At 42.0% G+C, this 19700-nt stretch overlaps 1 protein-coding gene across 2 annotated transcripts; it reads left to right on the top strand.

The window, feature by feature from the left end:
- Window positions 1-396: 396 nt before the first annotated feature.
- On the top strand, window positions 397-17755 carry tent4a (terminal nucleotidyltransferase 4A). 2 transcript variants are annotated; one of them, XM_068333001.1, is made up of 13 exons: window positions 397-1413; window positions 3701-3824; window positions 5963-6009; window positions 6094-6214; window positions 7059-7166; window positions 10807-10935; window positions 11269-11482; window positions 11716-11842; window positions 11928-12031; window positions 12263-12444; window positions 12707-12865; window positions 12954-13007; window positions 13728-17755. In XM_068333001.1, exons 1-13 carry the CDS (start codon window positions 626-628, stop codon window positions 13896-13898), a joined length of 2328 nt encoding a protein of 775 aa, XP_068189102.1. In that variant the 5' UTR covers window positions 397-625; the 3' UTR covers window positions 13899-17755. The 2 variants fall into 2 exon arrangements, with proteins under 2 accessions (XP_068189102.1, XP_068189101.1); XM_068333000.1 differs by having other exon boundaries at window positions 12954-13133.
- Window positions 17756-19700: the final 1945 nt, after the last annotated feature.

Genomic DNA, 19700 nt, shown 5'->3' with positions numbered 1-19700 from the left:
AACTGTATTTGCCATTCAACCGAGGTAGATTCGCTGCCCAGCCTCGTTGATGGAGGGGGGGAAGGGGGTATCCCCTGTGAACCTACCCTCCCCACCCACCCAGCGGTGATCGCCAGGAAGTGGAGCCGGAGAGCCGCAGGAACGCCGGGGAGCCTCCCGCTGACGGAGCCGGCGTTATCCGTGTTTGACTTCACACGTGATTAATTGTAGAATGGCTCATTAATCTAATAAAATTAAAATATTTTTTTTCCCCCCTCGTGTAATTCATCCACAGACCGGAGTGATGAGGGAGTGGGCGGATGGGTGTGTGTGTGTGGGGGGGGGGGGGCGATGGGGGGGAGTCGTCGTTTAAAGAAACCCCTCGTTGTGCGCATGCGCGTGGATTTGAAGCGACTACGCCATATTGAATTCCCGTAGGAAACGGTTAGCATTTTTCTCAAGCCAGCGGTGTATATGGGCCACTTTATCAATGGTCCTAATTCGGATGGAAAATTAAAACACTTGTCTTTATCATCCCGGATAGTATATCGACCTTTGTAAGGTCCAGGACGCGGACTGGGTTCACGACGGCCTCGCTAGTGTCAGATACTTGTCGGGGGGGGGGTGAGCCAGAGGTATAAGTTGAATGGATCCGAGGGTAGCTTGGATTCAGCCCGAGCAGAAAGGACCAGCGAACGCCTTATGGATGCACGTCTGGGAGACCTCTCAGGGAGTGCGGACGGTGTCCACTCAGCAGCGGCTCCACAATCAGAACCAGTGCGTGAGTTTCACTGTGTTGGATGTTTTAAAAAATGTGGCGACCGCAGTGGCATCGAGCAAGAAGAGCATTTGTAACAGTAACGCTAACGGCAGCAGCCATCACAGCATCATGAGCACCAACACTGGTAGCAGCGCCACTGCGATCTCCTTGCTGCCCCTCGGGAACGGACTTCACTCGTTCTCCGCGGTAAGCAGAGCTGAAACGCGAGAGGGGAAAATCCTGCCCCAGAAGACGGGATCTATATCGTCGTCCTCGCAGGAATCCGGGCTGGACTGCCCCCCTTCCAGCTGCTTACTCGAGAGGACTATGGGTGGGAATATAACGGGCAATATCAATCAAAACGGCGGGGGTGCCAATCTTTTTTTCAACAGGAGCGACAACATGGACAATAATGTTAACTTTTACCACCAACATCACCGTCACCTGCAGGAGCACCCGGTTTTCAATTTTCAACAGATTTGTGTTAAGCGCCACCAGGTTCACCCCTCCGTACCTGCAAATCACACACACAGTCACCACCCCAGCAGGAGGAAAAGTGACAACAAAGCGAGCACTTATGGGATGAATTACTTGCTTTCGAACTGCACTAATGGCAATTATGCGAGCACTTGGACACCCTGGAAGACGAGGAGGTACAACCCTGGTGTCCTCGGGTAAGTGGATGTTGGAATTTAGAAGCTGACATCGATCCGAGTTTCGCGGTTTCAAAGCTACTGGTAATATTTTTGTTTTATGTATTTTGATCTGAGGTCCTGTATCCAGCATTTACTGCAAACTAGAATTGAACTGTGGACCAATAGACTAAAAATCCACTGATCGATTAATTGTGTAAAGACACAGAGTGTCTGCGCAAGCGTGACAGGAAGTTATTTTTTACCCCTCTGTACTTTCAGAGCGTAATAGCGCTGATGCTCAACAAACTATGAAGAAGCTCGATTGCAGAAGCTTAATTGTTTATCGTATTCTATAGAGATATAAAATCAATCAGAATCATTGATCAAATTCATGAGCGGTGATTCTAATTTGACGTTTTATTTTGGAGGTCTTGACCGGATATGATACCCCTTCACGTCCGTGCTGTCAGCGAACTTGTCAACAGGCTTTCTTTATGTTAAAGTTATTTAAGTAGCTCTCTTAAATCAAATGTAGGTTTTTCTTATGAATAATTTAGCATAGTAAACAAAGAGGCGATACTCAAATGACAAACAAAAAAGTAATTGTGAAATGTTACGTGGCCAGGTGTTGGCTCAGATGGTTGGATAACATTTAACACGTTCAAGTAAATGAATGGTCTGTGACGTCATGTTGTTCACACTAACCCTAAAATGTGTTAAAAGTTATTCCCACTGCTACAACTTCAGCTTTAAAAGTGGTCGTGTTAAAGTAACCAGTGATGGGTTACTATACAACAAGACGGTATTTATTTATTTATGTTTGATCAAAAATGTGGATCTTTATCCGTGTATTGAAAATATGTGTGTTAAGAGGGCAACTTATACACATTGTCTTTACAATTTCGGAAAATAAGCTTGTATTCCAAAGTTCTTGTGGATGCAGTTAATTTTCCTCTTCCTGGTGAACATTCACCTCACAGTGTGACATAACAGACAGCAGTGCCAGTTTCAGAATAAACGAAACTAATTTTTACCAGATCATAACTCTAGTGAATGTGTTTTCTCAGGTTAATATTACTTCTTTTATTTAGGGTTTCTTTTTTTGAGAGAGAGAGAGAGAGAGAGATAAGTATTTGTGTAGATGTATATTGTTTTTGTTGTAAGGTTTATTCTTTAATATAGCATAATCTATAGATTTATAACTTTCCAATTTGCTCTGACAGAAGCTGTCAGACGCAACTTTTCCACGTGTTGAAAGACTCTTGTCATATTTGTAATGTATCGTTGAAATCTTGAAATTTTCTGTACAATAAATCTGGCCACACAGAATTTTACTGTCAGAGGTTCCCTTTGAGCTCCTATGTCGAGTCATTGACAATACACACTGGAAATCAGAATTATTGTAGAACTATACTGTCTTGATCTCATTTTGATCAAGGATGACATTAGGATGGATGTGCGTGTGTGTGTGTGTGTGTGTGTGTCGAGCGCACCAGTGTGACCAGCGTTGATTCCATTAATGCCGATGTTTGACTCCGAGCTAGTTTACCTGTATGTAGAATAGCAGCAGAAGAAGTTCTGTAGTTTTTTTGGTGTGTGTACAGCCCAACAACCACCTTCCTAATTGTAGAAACGGGCAACTGGCAGGAATCCTCCCGATCTGCTGAAGAGTGGGCGCACGAACTGACTGCATTTCCTCCAGGGCTCCACTAATTGATGGTGACAGTCGCCCTGTTCTGTATTTCGCACTGACATCACTGCATGCATTCTCAGAAAAATGAAGGGCCACAGGGCTGAACAGAGTTCCACTGTTCAAAGTTATTTGACTAGTTGGAAGTCTTAACATTTTGTTATGCACTGGGTGTTAGAGCCTTTATTGTTCTACTAAAACCTCTTCTGGCTTCTGTCTCAAAGCTTCAGATGTTAGTTGTTGTTAATAATGTTATTTCTGATAATGACAGAAGTCTTGTGATAGGTCTGCCTCCTGTCCTTTGTGCGAGCTGGTCGTGTTAAGGTAACCAGTGATGGGTTACTATAAGGTTAGGATACAGTAATGAATTTTGACACTCATGATTTAAGCATTACAGACAGAAGTTTGTGTTTGTTTGTTCGATTGTCAGAGCAGTGATAAGAATGAGGAATAGCTTTCATTTTCTGTTGAGGTTTATACCTTTTCACCTAATCACATGTTTAGAAGACTCTCTGTTAATATGAAGTTAATACCAAGACACGTAGCCCTGATCATGTATCGTTTTACACTGGTCTCTCTGTAGAGTAGTGCAGCTTGTTAACACCATGGTGTTGACTCCTTCTCCTGTCTGTCCAGACTCCACGAGGAGGTGATGGACTTCTACAACTTCATGTCTCCCCGGCCAGAGGAAGCAGCGATGAGGAAGGAGGTGGTGAACCGGATAGAGATGATCATCAAGGAGCTGTGGCCAACTGCGGATGTAAAATACACACACACCTCTGTTTTGGGTTTTTTTTTTGTTAGTTTGGTTTTGTTTTTGGCCCATTTTTCAGGTTCTGGGTTCTTGGAGAAAAGAGTTTCAAATCACAGTCCTCTCATATCAGTGTTACAATTTGGCATACGGGGAAAATGCAGTATCGCATTCCTCAGACAGTGTTCAAATACTCTTCGACTGAAAAAATGAGGTGTTTTCTTTTGAAAGATGACATATTGTCTAGTTTTTAAATACTGTTTTCTATTGTACTTCACATGAGGTTCATGAGTCAGTTTCCCAAAAATGAGAATTTCATTGTAGTTAACTTTATTTGCGGTTAAAATCCAGTTTAGTTAGTCTGGAGTGAGGCTCCTTAATAGCGGTTTGGGATTCTGTTAAACTTCAGGGTAACTGCCAACATTTTTGGGAATATGCTTATTCATTTTCTTGGCAAGAGTGGGATGAGAAGATTAGTACCACCCTCACATCTGTATGCTAAGTACACAGCTATCATCAGCACCCGGCCAATTTAGCAAGGCACAACGATTGGTAATGGGGATGCAAACCTGATGTTGTCCAAAGGGAACCAAATCCTGCTGCTGGATGTTGTTGGTTTTATCAGTTTCTAGATGTTTCAAGACAGTTCATCAACAAGGATTTTTATACCGGGCTGTCTTTTCGGTCCAGACTAGTAAATTCCTGGACTCGGTGCTGGTCGTTTGGCATGTGGTCCTGCTCAGAAATAGTCTGGCATAAGCCCGACTGATAAGATGGTCTTGATTGGGGATCTGATAAAAATGACTGACAAAAATAAACTTGGAGCATTTTTCCATGTTACAGAGTGTTCTAACGGTTTTACCACACAAAACACTTGAATGCATCTGCAGTGTATCACAGCGCTTCCCCCTCCTGTTCTCTGATTGGCCTGCCTCGCATGAAGGGGCGGGGCTACGCTCATGCACAGGGAACTGCAGCTTATCTAGTAGCTGTTAATTTAAGAATGAAACGTTTCCATTATAGTCTTCTGTGTACTGTTCGCTATATTATCTTTATTCTAAAGAGTCAAGTTTCTGCATGGTTCAGTCATTATTGGGATAATTAAAGCGAATAGTTGAGCGACGAATGGTGCCATTGATCAGTATTCAAAGAACAATCAGGACATTGTTTTGGTCAGTCGACTCACAGCCTTATTCCTCTGAGCTAAATTCACAAAAATAATGAAATAGAGGGAAAAAAATTCTCTTCTTCTATTTGTATATTGACATGTACAGAGCTAGTGATGGAGGTCCCTGCAGCTGTGTGAGTGGTGCAGCTCCATGGGGTTGATGTAATGCTGCCTCTCATTACTTAGTCATGTAAAACATGTGCAGCGGTGATTTGTTGGCTGCCAGTCTTCCCCTCTTTCACTGTGAGTCAGATTGTCAGGTAAATGGATCAAGCCTGTGATTTGTAGCAGCCTCCATTCTCATCGCAGCCTATTAATCCTGGCTTGTCTTTGTGCTATTGCCTTGTCGTATTTACCAGATGGAAAGGGTAGGGACTCCGCTGCTTTCTTTGGAGAGCTTTCACTTCCATCCCCAAGCACAGCTTTCTTTCTAACTATTGTTTTCTTAATTTGGCGGTTCAGTCCCCCAACTTGGCAACGTTCAGAGTCTTGGAAGTGGAAGCCGGAAATACCTAGTTCCTGATAGATTGGAAAGATTTGAATTCATACGTCACTGCAACAAATGAGCTGTTAGTATGATGCAGTATTTGTACTGTCGCATGTATATAAGCTGAGGTGAGTATAAGTTAGAATGTGATTGTAGGAGCTATGACATGTGTTAGGAATTTTTCTACCTCGTTAGTGGGGGCAGTTTCATGAAAGCGGAATGTTTTGGGATTTTCTGTTTTTCTGTCTTATTTTTTCTTTTACTGTGTGAATTGTATAGATTTATTTTACTGCCAGGTTGAGAATGTGAGAGTATCTACATAGTGTCTCTACAGCAACGTTCATATTTTAATCATTGCATCCAACCACAAAAAAACAAAAACGTTATTACTAAAGTGAGCTTGAAGTAATCACTTTCATCTAATGTATACATGTGGCGTGTTCAGGATTAGCATCGACTGATTTTAATATTTTCTTCAAATTATTTTTTCAGGTACAGATATTTGGCAGCTTCAGCACAGGGCTGTACCTCCCAACAAGGTGAGACCTTTGTGTTTCTCTATAGTCTTTCACACACGGTGTGTTTTACTTGCCAGGTTTTTAACACTTCATCCCCCCTTTCAGTGACATTGACCTGGTGGTGTTTGGAAAGTGGGAGCGTCCCCCTCTGCAGGAGTTGGAACAAGCGCTTCGCAAGCATAACGTGGCTGAACCTTTCTCCATCAAAGTGCTGGACAAAGCCACGGTGAGTGGCGAGTCAATGTGAAGAGTTTCTCAACACATCTGTGTACACTGATGTCATGATTAATTACAACACTTTCTGCACTATAAGGCGCACTGGATTATAAGGCACAATGTCGGTATTTGAAAAATTAAAGGCTTTTATATGTGCCTTATAGTGCAGAAAATACTGTAGTCTGCCATGAAATAATTGCTTGACGATTAATTTTAGTGTTGCAGAAAGACTTGGGACTGATACCAAACAAATCTGAATTTGGTAGCCCTCTAAATATCTCAGAAAATTTTCTCTCGACTTCAAATGGATTATAGCTATAAAGCTTTGGCTCTTTCACACTTTAATCCCCGTGAAAGTACAAGCAGGAAAAGGAGACCCTCAATTAGTGTTTTCCATCTTGTTTGTGGTGCAGATGACACACTCGCTCACTTACGTGGTCACTTTGCGTTTGTCACTGTAAATTTACAATCTCCTGTTTCTGCGAGTCGGTCGTCAGCCTCTCACCCCTGGTTCAGGGTGAGCCCACTGTTTACTTGTGTTTTGAAGTGAAACCAGTGTTTTGCAGCTTAAACAGAGCTGGAGAATGTGAGTAGTTATTTTAGTGACAGTGTTTGTAGAGCTGCAACCCTTCAGTTACGTTAGCTTTTAGCATGCTCTAATCATCCTGTGGGGCGGACACACGACCTGCGTAACCGCTGCGAGCTGCAATTCTGTCCTGACTGACACGATAATTAATAGATCGGTTTTGCACTTCCCTTTGCCACAGATGGATTTTCAACAGGCAGTGAAAGTATTCTTTGTTGATGACTGGAGTCGCATGTTCGCTCATACATTTTGTTTTTTCTGCGCTCAGGTGCCAATCATCAAGCTGACAGATCAAGAAACGGAGGTGAAGGTGGATATCAGTTTCAATGTAGAGACTGGAGTCAAGGCAGCGAGTTTCATAAAGGATTATGTTAAGGTGAGATGTGTTGATGTGATGTAGTCAGGATCCACATCTTACATTTAAACACTTTATCCTAATGTGATTTTTATTCGGTGATTGAATAGGACCAGAAAGGATCACGTGATGCCCAGGAATCCATTTGTATATTTTGCAGTTTCACTAAACCAAAGATTAGAAATTTTATTTTAAACAAATAAAAATCCAATCTAACCATATTGTGCAATTCATAGTCTGCTCATAACAGATAAGAACAACACAAGCTGACAGTTATGACTCAGTTCAAGGGCCAAATGTAACTAATAAATGTAAGTAATAAATGTAACTAATAAATGTAACTAATACTTGTAACTAAATGTAACTCAATGTAATGTAACATAGATGTCAAATAAATGTAATTACTCCTTAATGTTAAGTAACTCTGAATTTATTTCTCATTCAAGTTAAACATTACAGTTTCACAGAAAAATATCTTTGGTTTGTTTCACTGTTATAACATAAAGGTTATGAAACCCACAGAACTCCATCAATCAAGGATCAAATTTTCCAAAGAATAAAGAAAAATAACATCAAACACAAGTTAGGACATTAACTTTGTTCAAAACCTCGGTGCCTCATTCAGACTTAGGACTAGTCACCTAAAAAGTGGACTCAATTACTGCATTGTGGGAAATTTGTTCAAAGCACACTTTTGACTTATTTATTTTTAGACATTCTGACCTTTAATACTCTCGCGGGCCACATAAAATGATGTGGAGGGCCACATTTGGCCCCCGGGCCTTGAGTTTGACATAATGTGATTTAATGAGTAAGATTTGCCGAATTTACAAAAATGTCCAAATAGTCAACATAGTGTTTTTCATCTTAGTTCAGCTACTCAATACATTTTTAAAATTATCAGGCAGTATTTAATATTTATTATGATTATTTTAGTATTTTTAATGCTTGCTGTATTTATAGAACTTGACATGTTTGTCGTGGATAAAATGTGATCATCATTCATAAATTTAGGTTTAATGGTGAAACAGATTGAAACAGAAAAACTGATAATGTTGTAACTGCTGCAGGTGACTTGATCAAATATCGTACTCGATTGTTTTAAATATATTGCCCAGGTTTCTTCAGATTTGATATTGTCCCGGTCCTGAGAGCGATGCTGCTCTTTACTGGGCTATACTAGTTCTTCTTCATCTTTCACTGTAATATGGTGCCGAGTGATTCATCCTGAATTTCTCCCCAGCAGTACCAACATAATTTAGTTCTTTAGACACCCTTGAAGTACAGAGTGTGAAAACAAGCACCGTCAAATTTATATTTTCTGATCTCAACTGAATTTGCAGGAGTGCAAAAAAAGCATTTCAAATATTCCATTCATAAAATCAGTGTTTTGAATGAGTCTGGTGATATTTTATTTACTAATTTAAAGAGAAAACGGTCAAAACAGTTCATTCAAACATCTGCTGCTCACCTTGGCAGGTAAGAGTCCAAACACGTCATGTAATTTACAGACAACCAAATAAATATATCACACGGCGTCCAGATGACTGACTGTTGTCTTGCAGATGAGGCAAGTTGAATATGTGTTCTTACATGTACCCTATGACATGCTTGCACACAATGCAAGAAAATGTAGGCTGGATCAGCTCCAAATCCGGTCAGAGCGAGCAGACCTGACAAGAATCCTCAGCGTGTCCGTCCTTTATTCACACTTTCACTTTAAACCGTGTGGTGATCAGATCGCTCAGCAGTGATTTTAATTCTGAACAGAGCCAGAGAGATGGAGGAGGAGAGCAGGCAAAGGTCACGAAGACACATTTAAATAAAAGTTACCAGAGGAGTCACATAATTACTATTTTACAGTGAGGTCTAAATACAGAACTGTGGAAATTCCCTCTTGTGGATCAGACGAGCCAGCATTTTTAAAGCACTTCGCTCTGATCTTGCTTTGGCTCGGCTTGTTTCCAAAGCGAAGCTGGAACTGACTGCGGCGGTCCGCCTCAGTATAATCTCCACTGAACTGGCAAAGTCAGTGTGTTGCTGAAAAACACGTCAACGGAGGTGAAATCCCCTCAGTGCTGTTAAAGTCAATGTTGTAGTTGTAGGACAGAAATTCCAGGTACTAATGCCCCAGCATGCGGTAAGGTTTGCCCCTTTTTTGTTGACTGATTGCTGCAAATGTGTGGGGGGTTTTTTAAACTATGGGTGTAACAGACGCCTGTGCAGTCATGTCATTCAGGGGTCACCTTAAAGTTAATCCTCACTTCAGGTTACCTACCAGTGACCTTAAAGGGAAATGTCACCACATGTTAGTGCCTTCCATTGTCATCTCTTGTTATCTCGTTGGATTCACATGAGGCTTAAAATTCACACGTGTTCACTTGAAAGTATTCCAGTGCTCAAAAGGCTAACCACTAAAAAGAACCACAATACAAGATGAGACATGGTAAATGTAAACCTTTACAATTTGAGGTTGGGCTGCCATGAAGGAGTAAAATATTTCAAAAGTTTGTCATCTTTTTACTTTGAATCTCCATCTCTGAACTTAATTCTTTGTCACGTCGTTTGTCGTGACACTTCTTGAAGCCAGCAATAGAGCAGTTTTGATCCTCACAGGCCATATCCACGGGCAGCACACCGGAAAGCGTTATCCGCACTGAAATAATAGACACAAGATGTGTCTCCAGTGTCAGAAGAAGGTGAATTTTCAGCATTTACAATTAACACTGACAAAAAGCAACTTTTTCTTTTAGAACATTAAAAAGTCAGGCAGGCCCTGCTGATTCCCATTCCTAGGCCTTCAGGACATTACATTATCAAATCACAGGCACTTGGAAGCCTCATGAAATACATATTAAAGAATGTTTGACCCAGTTAGACACTATTTCTGTGGTAAGTAGAGGGTAACAATGACTTTAACACAACTGAATAAATACAAAGTGAAGATGCAATAAATGTGTCATTAGCAGGCATCCTCTGGTTTTGCATTATAGTTTCTTAAAAGAAAAACATAAAAAATATGATTAAAGTTACCACAGAAACACTTGATATTAAGTAGCAACATTTTCATTGATAGATAGATAGATACTTTATTAATCCCGGAGGAAATTGTATATATCCACTGCTCAGGCATTACATAACAAATAATACTGGATAAACACCAGGAGAAAAAGAACTGACACTGACATCACAGGACATGCCACAAGACATACACTACACTAACAGACAGACACATGCAGCACTAACAGGACTTATATACTAAACTATAACTAAAATATAAACAGTATAAAATTAAAAAATATAAACAGTATAAAATTTAAAAAAATATTACAGTATTAAAATATAAACAGTATAAAATAAAATATAAACAGTATAAAATTGAATTAAAATATAAAACAGTATAAAAAAAATTATATATATATAAACCTTATAAAATAAATTTAAATTAAATTAAATCCATTCAACCCCGTGCTGACCTCGCCACCCCCCCCCTTGATGTTTTGATGCATGACACAAATCCAATACTAGACTCTACTATTAGAATCAATCCTTAGACAAAGATCGACACCTCTGCTGTTACAAGATGCAGTATTGTTAATTAAAATAATTAAAATCCTTCACTCTGTTGGTGGACTCTTAACTCGCTGTCTGTATCCCTCAGATGTTTCCGGTGCTGCCTTACCTGATCTTTGTGTTGAAGCAGTTTCTACTGCAGAGAGACCTGAATGAAGTCTTCACAGGAGGAATCAGCTCTTACAGCCTGATCCTCATGGTCATCAGCTTCCTACAGGTACAGGAAGAGGCAGAAGGAACACCGCTAACAGAGCAGAGGAGTAGCAGCTCTGGTCCAGGATGTCATTGCAGTCACAATGTGTTAATCCTTTTAATTGTACTTATGAAAGTAAAGTAGTTGTCATGAAGTAGGAGGTGTTATAATGCAACTCTAGTCTCTTCCCTTGATGTAGTAATACTGTTTCTAACCAATAACCGCATTCATAACAGTGATGGAGTAATCATACGCTGCTCCTTGCATATCCAGTGTGTTGTCAGTGGTAACTAACTAAAGTATTGTTAAAATGATTTGAAGTTCAGTCTAATCCAGACTCAATGTTCACTTCTCCAGCTCCATCCACGCATCGATGCCAGGAACCCCCACGAGAATTTGGGTGTGTTGCTGATCGAATTTTTTGAGTTGTATGGCCGCCACTTCAACTACTTGAAAACAGGGATTCGCATCAAAAATGGTGGTGTATACATAGCCAAAGAGGAGATCATGAAGGGAATGATGAATGGATACAGGCCATCCTTGCTCTGCATAGAGGACCCGCTGCTTCCAGGTCAGTTTCACTGCTTTGCTGTCATTATAGAGAAAACAGGTGGTGGCACTGGTTAAAAAGCCAACAGCAATGAGACACAAAGTCATTGGAATAAAAGCAACACATAGATTACTCCAGGTCACATTCAGTTTTAGTTGTGATCTTTTACAAACTTCTGCCTTCATCACTGAAGAGTGAGACCAAATGACTCCTCAGTATTTATTATGTTGTTACGTTTGTCTTTCTTCTTGCAGGAAATGACGTGGGGAGGGGCTCCTATGGTGCCTTGCATGTCAAGCAGGTGTTTAACTATGCCTACACTGTCCTGAGTCATGCTGTGTCACCTCTTGCCCAATCGTATCCCAACAAAGACTCTGAAAGGTTAGGATTTAGCCCCGTGAAGGGACAAAATGGCATAAGAGGTTGTTTTGTTTTGTTTTTAAACTTCCCTCTCTCCTCCCTGCAGCATGTTGGGCAGGATAATCGGGTTAACCCAGGAAGTGATCCACTACAGGGAGTGGATCATAAAGAAGTGGGGGGGCAGGGATCTGTCTCGAACAGACAACAGAGGTACGGCTCCTCAGATTATATAAAATATATGCTGGAAACCTGCTTGAAACAAACAGGAAGTATATTACTCGAATAAAGCTGATGATTTGATGATTCATCTAATTGAACAACACTGTTAGGAACCGTAGTAAAACACTACATGTGACCATTATTACAGATGAGATGAAGAAAAGTGTAATTAATCAAATCCCCTGTATGATAACTTTACATTCCAATTTTTTTATCTTCTAGTTTCACTTCCCAAAGAGCCGCTGTCAGAGCCGGAGCCTTATGTGCTCATCGCCGGTGTCGTGCATGAAGACCAGCACAGGGACTCTGTGTCGCCCCACAGCGCAGACTCCCCCATGTCCATCTCCAGCCCCCACCAGCACTCATCCGCCTCCTCTGTGTCATCGCTGTCAGGGTCAGACAACGTAAGGGAAAACAACAACAAAAAAAGCATGCACACACAGTATTTCTTCTTGTGTGAAGAAGCAGCAAATCTTTTCAATTTCAAATTTCAATTATGATAACATTTTGTTTTAATTGAAGTGATGACGCCTTTCTTCCACTTGTATTCTCTAAAAAACATCTGCTCCGCTCCCAGTCTGCATTTTATGAAGCAGCGGCATTTAAGTCCAAACATACAAGAGCTTGTCATAGACATACGTGACCGTTCTTATTTTGTTCCTCCAGGACTCTGATTCAACACTGCCGTGTCCCGTCCCTCCTCCACACCTGCATCCATACCCGTCTTTCACACCTCTGGGCCTTGCTTTGCCCCCGGGCCTCAGCATAGGCACCAGCAAGCCCGGCGTGGGAGGACCCCGTCTCCTGATTCCTCCCGTGTCTCAGGTGAGCTCACCGCGGCGGCTCCAGCCCATCATCACGCTTACCCGACGTTACCGACGGCAACAACTAAATGTCACCCCTCCGTCCTCAGGCTCGCGTCTCACTGCCCGCTGGTCTAGCAATGCACTCCATACCTGGCAGACAGGTGTGTATTGACACCAGGCTCCCCCACTTCTTCCACATGCCCCCCCCAGCCCATGCTCATGCCCCCGCCCCCACCCCCTCCAGCCCCCAGCCTCCGCCCAGCCCCCACTTCAGCCACACACACAAGGTAGGCGCCGGATGCTACAAACACACTGTGAAGGCAAACCTGTCTCTCTTTCTCTCTCTCACACACACACACACACACACACACACACACACACACACACACACACACACACACACACACACACACACACACACGCACTATTTTCATATTTTATGTTTCTCATCTGATTCCTCTCACACTCACTTCTTTCTCTCTCTATAGACTAGTTAACAATCAGGTTACACTTGTAATCACTATCTGTAAATAATAACAGATCCTTAAACTGTAAATGATGATCTGGGACCTGATGTTTCCATATTCTGGTTTGTACCTGTTCCTGCTGCTACGGCAACTCTCAGATGGGGAGTTACCTTAACCATTTAATCAAATTTTTCATTCGAGTATGATTATAGTTTGATTTTTATTTCCTTTATTTTGAAGCCATTGATGACTGATATTTGTGTATTCACAAGCAGTTAACAAAGGCAGGATAATATGATTGTTAAATTTGATGTTTGATTGTTGAATCCAGAGGAGATCCGTCATAAAGGTGGACTGATCGGTTGGACAGTAAAGGAAAGGCTTTATTGACACACTTTTCTCTCCATTCCTCAGAATGCAGCCAAGTTCAACATGAAGAACTTCCACAACCCGCCGCTGGTCAACAACCCTGCTCTGGCTAACCGTGGACACACACACACACATACGCACACTCACACTCAATATCACCGCAACACTTTGCGACGTAGAAAGAGGGACAGCCTACCAGTTGGCCATAGCAGATAGAAACACCCCCCCCCTGCCATTTGTCCTCCCTCTTCGCTGTGATTCCGAATGGGATGCAGACAGAAGACCAGAGACCAGCAGTTTTCAGTGTGGGGGCTACCGCCACACGAAGCCCCACCCTTAGCTCTGCATCTTCCTTCTACTTAGTTTATTTCTTTTTTCCTGCATGATATTCCTTCACAGTTTTGTACTTTCACAGTTTTTTCCCCTCATTTTCATTTTCAGGGTTTTTAGATTTTCCATTTTTGTTTCTTATTTTTTAAGACTCGGTGATACCATTTCCAAGTTCACTTGACCTCATATTGATTCTTGCAGCTAAGCTGCTTGTTGTTCAGTGTTACTTTTTTTCAGTTTATACACTTAAAAACAAAACAAGTTTTTCGTTTTTGTGCAATATTTTTTTTTCTATTTTGCAACTAAAGTGATATTTTATTTAATTTTGTGTGCATGTTTGTAAAAGGCATTTTTATACTGTTTTATTTTCATAGAATTTTAAATTCTGCTTACGAAACTTCGCCAGGCAGCATTTCAGTTGTGTGTGTGTGTGTGTGTGTGTGTTTTTGTGTGTGTGCCCGTCTGTCATGATGATGAACCCCTCATCCTTTTCTCTGCCCTCTTAGCTTGCATTGTTTTGTTTGTTAAAGGGAAGATGCATCGGAGGGATACAGACCTGTCCTCTCTAGATATTCTCTCCATCTCTTCAGATCTTTGGGGATAAATGGGCGAAGCTAGCGTGAAATTCCTGGTGGAACTTCCGTTCTATGGCCCAGTTATTTTTCAGGCTTCCTGGAGGGAAGTGGAGGGGTGTGAATTGGATCCTGGGATATCCTCAGACAGGAGGGGAGAGAATGTGAGAGATAGCATAAGCTCAGTGTGTGGGTGTGTGTCCTGTTGGATTGTGTTGTTGCCATGTTTTATCGGTTGGGGGGAAGGCTGGCAGAGGCTTGCTAGTTGGTCCTCATTGGAGGTGATTTTAAAGAACTTCCAGACAGAGCAGGATTTTGGTGTGAAAGCCATGATTCTGTTAAACAAACATCCTCATATGTTCGTTTTTGTCCTTGTCTCTGAAACACAAGTTGTGAGAGAGTTGAGGCCAAGGAGGCAACAGTTTACCTGACTTGAATTTGAAGATCAAGATTAGGTTAAGAGGACAAAAAGCCACTGATTTCAGGTCTGATACATCCTCCTATTGTCACTTGTCAAAGGACACTATTGTGGAAATCCGATCTTCGGGGCTGAAGTCACCTCTTCTCTTGCCCACAATTGTAAACCAGTCAGACCAATAATAAGATGCTCAGCGATAAGGTTTTCTCCTTTCTGGTCCTGGACAAAGGGGAGTAAGGGAGGGGGAGTCTTCCTGAATCAAGGACCCTAAGTGAAAGGGAGTTATATTTTGATTCCATTCAGGAATCTTGTGTACATTTGATTGCCAGGTACTTCCGCTGTTTTGCAATGCCTTTCTTTGTGTTTACTTGGAGTGTGTGTGTACGTCATTTTCCGTGAGCACACCGTGTCCCAAAACGCTCACCCAGAGACAGGACTGTCGAAGGCTGTGACTCGCCCTTTTTGTACACACGCAGGTGTTATTACTATGCAAGTGGATCATTCTAATTATTGTATCATCTCCTGTCTCCATTTGGATTTTTTTTTCTCCAAATGATAAATACCATTTGTTGGACTGGAGTGAAGTTACTGACTGTCAGACTTACTAAGTCAAGCTTTGGGAACTCCAAATCCATCCCCTTGTCCCCCTTGTGTTTGTATGAAGGTCTTGAGATGTTTCAAAGTCTAGTTTTCTACATGTCTGTCAGATGTGAAGAAGGGGGGGGGGGTGTTAATGTCGGTGGCTGGGTTCTGGGTCTGTGTAGTGTGTGACATAGTGAAACGTGTGTGAGAAAGTATTAAGACTCACGACTTGCTACAAACGGTTTTTAATCAGATGCCCAAGAGTCGATGAATAAGTGCACTCAGAGAGCGACTTGCACTCTGCAGGATCACTTCATAGGGGCCAAAGCATCCGTCGGCAATTCTGTATCTTTTACCAAGGCTCTGTTCTGTATTTTTACACAATTTACGTTTTCTTGTTATTTAAATGAAGGCAACTCTGGTCTTTCAGTTAAAACTGCCCCACACATCAATTTTACTCACCCTTGACCAACAGGTCAGCAGGTAAATAAATCATGACCCAATTGTTTCTTCCAGGTAGGGAAATTCCTTTCACATTAATTCGACCAAAAACAAAAACCGAAGATTTTTTGTGTTTTTCAAAGGTCACGCTTTTAGCCTTTCCCCCCATCTATTACCCGACAAAGTCCAAATCAATTCTAAATCCAGAGGGAGGTGAATCCATTTCCATATGAAATGATCATAGTAGCTGGATATAAAGTCGAATAACAACATCGATGTATTTGAAAATTAAAAATTAGACCTGATAGAATGCTGAAATGAATTTGGTATGAGAGGTTGTTGACTGGGTCAGAGTTGCCGGCATTTTCACAGCAAAGACTTGACATCCAGTATCTATGGAAGTCTGTATGGATTCAAATCTATGTGCATCTCAGCGTTCTCGAGCAGCTCATTGTTCATTTTTCTTCTCCCGCATCGTCTCGCCATCCGACGGCGTTTGATAATTGTTTAGCAAAGTTCCTGATTGTGCTCCAAGAAAGATTTCTTCACTCTCACACTGATTGGTGTTAAGTCACAGGAAAGGAAATGACGCTGAGGGGCTAAGAAGGCTGAGATTTTGACACACACATGTACATGTACATGCCGATGCAATGTAATATTACCCCCCCATTGCTGTACAATGAGGGATTTTAAAACTGATAGCTGCCGTTTGGGAAAAGGCAGCAGCCCCTCTTTGCCCTGGCTGATTCATGTGAGCAGCGGCCCTCTAAATGGACACATCAGAGGGAGCTGCCCAGCTTTTTTTTGACATTTTTATGTAAATATTTTTTTCTATTTTATTTTTTAATAAACATTTTAAAACTGCCAGTCTGTGGGTGTTTTTTTTTAAGTGAGTGAAACAATAAATGTAGGTCAGATGGCAGAATAACACTTAACAACTGTTGGGGTTAGGATATCAGGAAGCAGTTCTTAACTCTTTAACCAACTTATTAACTGTAGCATTCGTGACGTTTTGTTATGGTCTCTACTCTCATCTTGGGAATTAATTTAGCTATATAATATTCTACTGTGTCCAGTAGCGAGCCCTCAACCTGGTGCGTTTGACGGCTGGGCACCAGCCGTTGTGTCTTTGACAATAATAACCAAAGCAAAGGGCCGAACTATTCAGTGTGGAGCCAGACCCCTGGAGTGGTAGTAGTATGGGGGATTTATTAAAGCAAAATTTCTATTGACTGGAGCTTTAAACCTGTATGGAGTGTGCCTTAGCAGCTCTGACTAACCTGTCTGTGATTCTTCTCACAGACACTGGGTGGTGCACATGTACTTTTGCTGGTACTGAGCTTGGGGCCCCTAGCAAACAAGAGCCTGCTCTACATGGCTGAGCTCAGTCCTTGTCCTCAGTACACCTAAACCCTGACGCCAGTTATAGAAGTGTTAACTCCACATTGCCAGACTTCATCAACAACCTTTGCATTCCGTCGCACCGGGCCTGTGGTGGATGTCGGTGCGTGATATTGTTCAGGATTAGGTGTACTGGCAGCAGCGCCGAATGAATTGAGCCAACACTGAAGCACCTGCTCAGGCATCTTCATGTTTCCTGATCTCTCATCTCAACCTTGTTGATAGAACCCCCAGATGAGGACACAGGGAAAGCCTGAACGACTAAACCTAAAGCCTACATGTAAACATACTGTACTTGAATTGTAAAGCAGCTACCTTCTTTTAGGTGAATGGATTCATCTTCAGTGAACATGAGATTAAACAGTTTTTTGTGGATGGCAGGGAACATGATGAGAAGCAATAGCTTCTCAGAGTCTGAGTCTTTATTGGTCATGCTGACACACGTTTACATATGACAGTACGAAATACGTCTCTGAAGGTCCCAGTAAGCCCGGTTGATAAAGAAGATAAGTTAAGAAAAGATAGGTTAAAAATGTAAGATAAATAGGAGAACAGAGAAAAGTTAAGAATTGTAAAGTGTAAATTGAAAAGTGTCTGAACAGCAAAATCTATTTACAGTGTAGCAGCTAAGTATGTGGGTGCTCCATCTATTGCACCCGATGAAGCACCATATTGCACCAGTATGGTGCATGATGAAGAGTGAACGCCCCACCTTTATCCTGACCCCTACAATGGACCTGTGATCATTTTGAAAACTGCTGTATTTTCACAAGCACTCGTCTTCTTTTCCTTTCAGCTTTTCCCTTTAGGGGTCGCCACGGCAAATCAGTTGCCTCCATCTAACCCTGTCTTCTGCATCCTCTTCTCTCACACCAACTACCTTCATGTCCTCTTTCACTACATCCATAAACCTCTTTGGTCTTCCTCTAGGCCTCCTGCCTGGCAGTTCCAAACCCAGCATCCTTCTACCAATATATTCACTATCTCTCCTCTGGACATGTCCAAACCATCTCAGTCTGGCCTCTCTGACTTTATCTCCAAAACCTCTAACATGTGCTGTCCCTCTGATGTACTCATTCCTGATCCTATCCTTCCTGGTCACTCCCAGAGAGAACCTCAGCATCTTCATCTCTGCTGCCTCCAGCTCTGTCTCCTGTCTTTTCCTCAGTGACACTGTCTCTAGACCAAACAACATCGCTGGTCTCACCACAGTTTTGTACACCTTTCCTTTCATTTTAGCTGAAACTCTTCTATCACACATCACACCTGACAATTTCCTCCACCTGTTCCATCCTGCCTGTACACCTTCTCTGTACTTCTCTATCAACATCCTCAAAGCAAATACTGCATCTGTAGTACTCTTTTTTTGGCATGAAACCATACTGCTCCTCACAAATGTTCACTTCTGCCCTTAGTCTAGCTTCTGCTACTCTTTCCCATAATTTCATTGTATGGCTCATCAGCTTTATTCCTCTGTAGTTACCACAACTCTGCACATCTCCCTTGTTCTTAAAAATTGGCACCAGCACACTTCTCCTCCATTCCTCGGGCATCTTCTCACTATCTAAGATCCTGTTGAACAACCCAGTCAGAAACTCTACTGCCACCTCTCCTAGACACTTCCATACCTCTACAGGTATATCATCAGGACCGACAGCTTTTCCACTCTTCATCCTCTTCAGTGCCCTCCTCACTTCATCCTGACTGACCTTTGCTACTTCCTGGTCCACAATATCCACCCTTTCTAGTCTTTGTAGTCTCTCTCATTTTCCACGTTCATCAACTCTTCAAAGTACTCCTTCCATCTTCCCATCACACTACTGGCACCTGTCAATAGACTTCCATCCCTATCCTTAATCACCCTAACCTGCTGCATGTCCTTCTCATCTCTGTCTCTCTGTCTTGCCAACTGGTATAGATCAGTCTCTCCCTCCTTACTGTCCAACCTAGCATACAAGTCATCATAAGCCCCTTGTTTGGCCTTTGCTACCTCTACCTTCACGGTACGCTGCATCTCCCTGTACTCCTGTCTACTCTCCTCAGTCCTCTCAGTGTCCCACTTCCTCTTAGCTAACCACAAATTTCCCCACTGTGGGACAATAAAGGTCTATTATTATTATTATTATTATTTGTCTGTATACACTCCTGTACCTCCTCATTCCACCACCAAGTCTCCTTATCTACTTTCCTTCCGGATGACACACCAAGTACTCTCCTACCTGTCTCCCTGATCACATTAGCTGTAGTTGTCCAGTCATCTGGAAGCACCTCCTG

The sequence above is a fragment of the Antennarius striatus genome, chromosome 14, assembly GCF_040054535.1.
Source record: "Antennarius striatus isolate MH-2024 chromosome 14, ASM4005453v1, whole genome shotgun sequence".
NCBI lineage: Eukaryota > Metazoa > Chordata > Actinopteri > Lophiiformes > Antennariidae > Antennarius > Antennarius striatus.
The sequence above is the reverse complement of the archived record's forward strand: the minus strand, read 5'-3'. Positions and strand labels throughout refer to the sequence as shown.

Bases quoted from the DNA above. Each gene is read 5' to 3' on its own strand.
- tent4a (XM_068333000.1), top strand. From the start codon at position 626: ATGGATCCGAGGGTAGCTTGGATTCAGCCCGAGCAGAAAGGACCAGCG. The intron at 3,825-5,962 runs GTAAAATACACA...TTATTTTTTCAG, and splicing joins AGCTGTGGCCAACTGCGGAT to GTACAGATATTTGGCAGCTT. The intron at 6,010-6,093 runs GTGAGACCTTTG...CCCCCCTTTCAG, and splicing joins GGGCTGTACCTCCCAACAAG to TGACATTGACCTGGTGGTGT.